The 5,751-nt window shown below is 34.5% G+C and overlaps 1 protein-coding gene across 1 annotated transcript in view; it reads right to left on the reverse strand.

The window, feature by feature from the left end:
* Positions 1-5,751, reverse strand: part of LTN1 (listerin E3 ubiquitin protein ligase 1) — a 66,317-nt gene that overhangs the window by 58,928 nt on the left and 1,638 nt on the right. The window contains exons 2-4 of the mRNA XM_007458798.1: positions 1,816-2,019; positions 1,197-1,295; positions 458-688 (exon numbers count right to left, since the gene is read on the reverse strand). Of these exons, the coding sequence (XP_007458860.1) occupies positions 458-688; positions 1,197-1,295; positions 1,816-2,019 (534 nt within the window). The remainder of the gene's footprint in view (positions 1-457; positions 689-1,196; positions 1,296-1,815; positions 2,020-5,751) is intronic.

A 5,751-nucleotide genomic window follows, 5' to 3' on the forward strand; every position in this document is an offset into this window, starting at 1 on the left:
AAAAAAAAAAAAAAAAAAAAAAGAAAGAAAGAAGTTAAATAAACTGTTGTATATCTATATATACAAAGGAATACCAGGATGAAACAGATCTGTATACATGTATTGATTTGGAAATATGGGGAAAAAAAGTTTAGATTTGATTTATAGATGTATTCTTTTTTTAGATTATATATTACAAAGCACATATCTAAATTATTTTAGATACAGTAAATTAAAACATTAAAATAAACAGGGAAAACTTAAATCATTTAGAAAGATCCAATCCAAAAAGTTAATTATGTTTTAAAAAGCCAAAATGGTCAACTTTGATAAACATCATTTAAAAAACGCAATCTTCCACTGAAAATATTTCACTTCTCATACCCTCACAATGCTAGGTAAAAGAGCTGCCTTTGTAATACGCTTTATATCCCTTAAATACTTTAAAAATAGATACAGAAAGGTTCCAAGGACTTACACTTGTAATTTCATCCTTACAAAATGCTATGGCTTCAGGTTGCTTGCTTGGAGGGAAAGCTGCTTCAAAGGCATCTTTTGCTGCAGATGCAGCTGGTGTGTAAGTATCACACTGAGCCATTAGCCAATAGCCCATTAAACTTTTTAAGTAAGGAGCCAAGTGTTTCTTAACTTTAAGGATAAGTTTTTCAAAAGCTTGCTGTGTGGCTTCTCGAACCCGGCGGTCATGATCCTATTGAAAATATAATATGGTTTAAAACAGCTCTAACCCATAAAAATAAATACTGACATTTCTGGGTATGCAATGAAGACCCATTATTAAGAATTCACCTATGCACAAAGCTAAACTAAATCAATAATTATATTAAAAAACTGATTAATTTTTCCTTTTCCCAATGAAATAAAAATGACTGTATTCAAGATAGAGTCAGGGCTAAACCTGGAATAAATAAGTAATTCATTCTCATTCTTCTGCAGCAAGTATACAAAGAAATTACATTGTCAAAATTTACTATGACTTAAAAGTATCTAGGTAATTCTATAGTAGGGACCTAACAGACTCCTTTTTACAACCCAGCATGATTCAATCTGCATAATAATGTTGACATAACATTCCATAACCCTCATCAAAAATGAATCATAGAAATTTGACAGTCCCCACAACTTCAACCAAAAACAAAAACAAAAAACAAAACAAAAAAACCACAACAGAAATAAACTAGTCAAGTCTTAATACTTACTAGTGAAATTTTGCAGAAAATTCTTGGCCAATATGGAAGAACTCCTTTTACAATTTCCGTGTCTCTCTCTGTACACATGGTTCCAAATTCCTGCATAGCCTAAAATAAATTATTAAAATCGTTAAGGATCAACAGCCATAATATTGGCTGTTGATTATATTTATGCTGTTCTAGAAGCTTAGTCTATTTTATGTAACATGAGAATACACCATCCCTGTTTGTGCCACATGGGACTAATCTGAAGAGTTCTTTATAGGTTACTATGGTAGAAACTTTTCAGTTGTTTTAAAATATATATAAAACATACACAAACAAAAAAAACCCATTTAAAATTATAGAGTCAAAATTACATTACTTAATAGGAAAAAATGTAAAGCCAGAATCCCAAAGTGATTCTAAAAAGTGCAGAACAATAAACTAACTTACAACCCAGAAGATAAGTATAACCTAAAGTCTGTATCAGCAAAATGTACAATTGTAAAAGTACTTATTAGTGATGATTCTTCATTTAAAAGTACTTATTAGTGGTGATTCTTCATTCTTCTTTACATAAAATACGCCAATGACATTTTAACAAAAAGATTTTCTTGATCATTTTAATGAAAACAATAAAACTTGCTTTTAGTTTTGTCGTGACGTCTTTCTTTGAAAGTTTCCGCAGCACCATTCGGAAATCAGAATCCACAAGACTGTCTATTTCTTCAGCTCCTTGAATAGCAGGAACATAGCCTAGGTCACTGTGAAATGTTCCAAAACCAATAAATCCAGGCACTGTTCCCTGTTCCTTGGCAAGGAGTTCTGCAGCTCGGCCACTGTTTGAAGGCTGGTAAGAAAGTAGGGAGAAAAAAAGTCAGAGTCAAGGAAGAGTTCAAAATTTAACTTTGAGTTCTTTGGAGTAATTACTTGACAATTCCCACAATGAAGCAAACTTCTATTTGAGGATTTTTTTCCCCCTATCCTATGCATCTATTGCAATGTTCGCCAAAGATAAATATTTTTGTCACCAAGAATTTAACAATAATGATCCTAGGAGCTATTTCCTAGTTTTCTAAACATCAGAACCATGTTTTTAAAGTTGCGATCACAAGCCATTAGAGGCTCATGGGCCATGACAACATTTTAAAGAAATAGAACAAAATTTTAAAAATCAGAATGCATCACACATGGTAAGAATAAGTACTGTTTTATGAAATTTTTTATTTCCAACTTTTGTATAAATAGTATGTATACACATATATGTATACTGTGTAGTGATGCAAAATTAACTCATAAATGGATATCTCTTCATTCATCCACTCATTCAACAAATATTTATTAAGCAACTACCCTAGGACAAGTCTAATGATAGCAACTTCTAGACCAGGAAGGAGTTCCTTGTGGGCAGACACACTCATTTCCACATACCCAAAGCCTAACCAAATCTCTTTGGGCTAAAATGGTTACAAATTACATTAACAGGTACATAAAAATCAATACAATGATCAGGATATAAGACACACTCCTTTGTTTTGAAACACAGTCAGTGGCTTGTTTGATTGATACACAATATAGTAGCTTCCAGTACTAAACATTAAAGGATTCTTTGTGACAAAGAAAGAAAATACTTGAACTGTTGAAAGAAATTAATGTATTCATTGTCATCTAATAGGAAAATGTCTCAGTTCAATGTCCAGGATGACATCACAACCCATCTAAACTCATCTATTTCTTATTCCTCTGTAAGAATGTCTGAAAATCCAAATGTGTGATTCAGTTTGTTCATACCTAGCAAAACTGTGTTTGGGAAAATCATTTATCAAGAAATAATAATCTGTACTACTTTCTAAACTGAAATGAGTGACCAGAAATGAAAATGATGGACTAGATATTTTTTCAAAACAGTGGCACTTGGCCTAATTTAAAAAAAGGTTCTCTATTCTAAAAATTTATTAAAATGAGCTAACATTATTGTTTACCTTTCTCAATACTGATACATGAATAAAGAGCTACAAAGGAAGTTAGTGAATTATAATTCTGAAAACTATGATGACATTAAGACATTGGAGTTTTACCTATAATCTCATGTGTAAACAGTTTTATTATGAAACAGAATAATGAAATAGTATAAAAAGCTAAAAGCTAAAGTAGTCAAGGCTGAATTCTGAACTGACCTGAAGACCAGAGCTGACAGTCGTAAGTACAGAAAAGGTATCAGATGTCCAGTTTCACAGAAACAAATTATTTTCAATTAATTGTATCTTTTTTCAATGTCTACTTTGAACTTAAAATGTAGTTACTGTTTCTTGTTACCTTCTCCACTGTACGTTAGATTCAAAAATTAAGAACCTCAATACTATTTCTGGCAGTTAATTGTCTTTTTTTTTTTTTTTGCAGTACGCGGGCCTCTCACTGTTGTGGCCTCTCGCGTTGTGGGAGCACAGGCTCCGGATGGGCAGGCTCAGCGGCCATGGCTCATGGGCCCAGCCGCTCCGCGGCATGTGGGATCTTCCCGGACCAGGTCACGAACCCGCGTCCCCTGCATCCGCAGGCGGACTCTCAACCACCGCGCCACCAGGGAAGCCCGCAGTTAATTTTCTTATACTACACCTACTTCATTCTTTTGTGCCTGGCTTCTAGAGGTATAATATTTGAGGTGGCAATCCTGAGTCTACAGTTTAAAGACCAAATTCAGGATGCTTTCGGGATCTTTCACCATCTGGCCTCGACCTCTCCAGTCATCTTTCTAACACTTTTTTCTTCCCTTGTCCCACTTCCTCCTCCCTGCTCCCTTTTGTTCCCACCATTTATGTTCTAGTTTCAAACTCAAAACAAAGTTCCCCGAATATGTCATGCCTTTCCACAATCTGGTCTTTTTATTCATTTTTTTCAAACAGCAAACACGTTTCTTTTTAAAAAAATTTTTATTGGAGTATAGTTGATTTACAATGTTGTTTTAGTTTCAGGTGTACAGCGAAGTGAATCAATTATACATATATAAACTTTTTTTTTTTTTTTTAGATTCTTTTCCCATACAGGCCATTACAGAGTATGTGAGTAGAGTTCCTTGTGCTACACAGCATGTTCTTATTAGTTATCCACAATTTGGTCTTTGTGTAACCTTTTCTCTCCCTGACAAACTCCCACTCACCCCTGAAAACACATTCATGTTTTCAACATTTGGCTCTCCAATCACCGTTCTTTTCTGTTCTCCCACTTTGCTTCTGATACCTGTATCATAATTCTTTAGTATATTACAATTATTTGCTTACTTATCTGTCTATCATCAAACTAACAGTTCATGAACAGAAAATTTCTCTATCATCTCTGAATACATGGCATTCAGTATTCAAAGTCTTCTGTTGAATGAATGACTGCCACTCTGAAGTTCAAATCCCAACTCCACAACTTCCTGACTACATGAATATAGCCAAGTTAATTCTCAAAGCCTCAGAATCATCATCTTTAAAATGAGACAACAGTCACTAAATCATTACTTAGGTGTAGTCAAGATTAAACATAAGTTTTCAAACCACCATAATAATAATTGATTCCAGCAAGAATTATCAAAGGATGCTAAAAACCATTAAGTGAAAGTCTATGAGAGAACAGGTTATTCCGAAATTACTACTCCACATATTATTTGTTAATAGCCAATAAAAAGAGACACTTATACAATGGACATCACCTTAATCAAGTGATTACACATATACCACCAATAATGGGATTATGTGTCTCATTAATAAACAGACATTATGTGTCCCCGTGGTGTGAGAGGCACTGAGAAATTACACATCATCTATGAAGCATTTCTGTCAAAAACTGTTTAACCTGAATGTAATTATAAGGAACAATTAGACAAACCTAAGTGAAGCAAATCAACTGCCTAGACTCTTCCAAATTGTCCATGTCATAAAAGAATCTTCCTCCAAAAAAAGGCACTAGGAAAACTGCCTAGATCTAAATGATAGCTAAATGGAATAAGTGATCCTTTCATGGATCTTGGATGTTTTTTAAAATGCTATATCTAGGGACTTCCCTGGTGGCTCAGAGGTTAAGAATCCGCCTGCCAATGTAGGGGACATGGGTTTGGTCCCTGGTCCGAAGATCCCACATACCGCAGAGCAACTAAGTCCATGCACCACAACTACTGAGCCTGTGCTCTAGGAGCCACAACTACTGAGCCCATGTGCCTCAACTCCTGAAGCCCGCGTGCCTAGAGCCCGTGCTCTGCAACAGAAGCCACTGCAATGAGAAGCCCGTGCACTGCAATGAAGTGTAGCCCCTGCTCACCGCAACTAGAGAAAGCCCACACGTACCAAGAGCCAAAAATAAATTTAAAAATTTTTTTAAATGCTATATATAAATAAAACTTATAGAGAACAATATTGAGATGACTACAGAAATCTGAATACGATAATGTATATTATTAGATAATAGTATTATACTGAAGTTGAATTTTCTGCATGTTATAATTGCTCACGGTTATGTAGAAGAATGGCGCTGCTTTTAGAATATACATGCTTAAGTATTTAGAAGTTAAGGGTCATGATTTCTGCAACTAATTCTCATACGGTTC

This window comes from Lipotes vexillifer, unplaced genomic scaffold, assembly GCF_000442215.2.
Source record: "Lipotes vexillifer unplaced genomic scaffold, Lipotes_vexillifer_v1.1 scaffold93, whole genome shotgun sequence".
Classification (NCBI taxonomy): domain Eukaryota; kingdom Metazoa; phylum Chordata; class Mammalia; order Artiodactyla; family Lipotidae; genus Lipotes; species Lipotes vexillifer.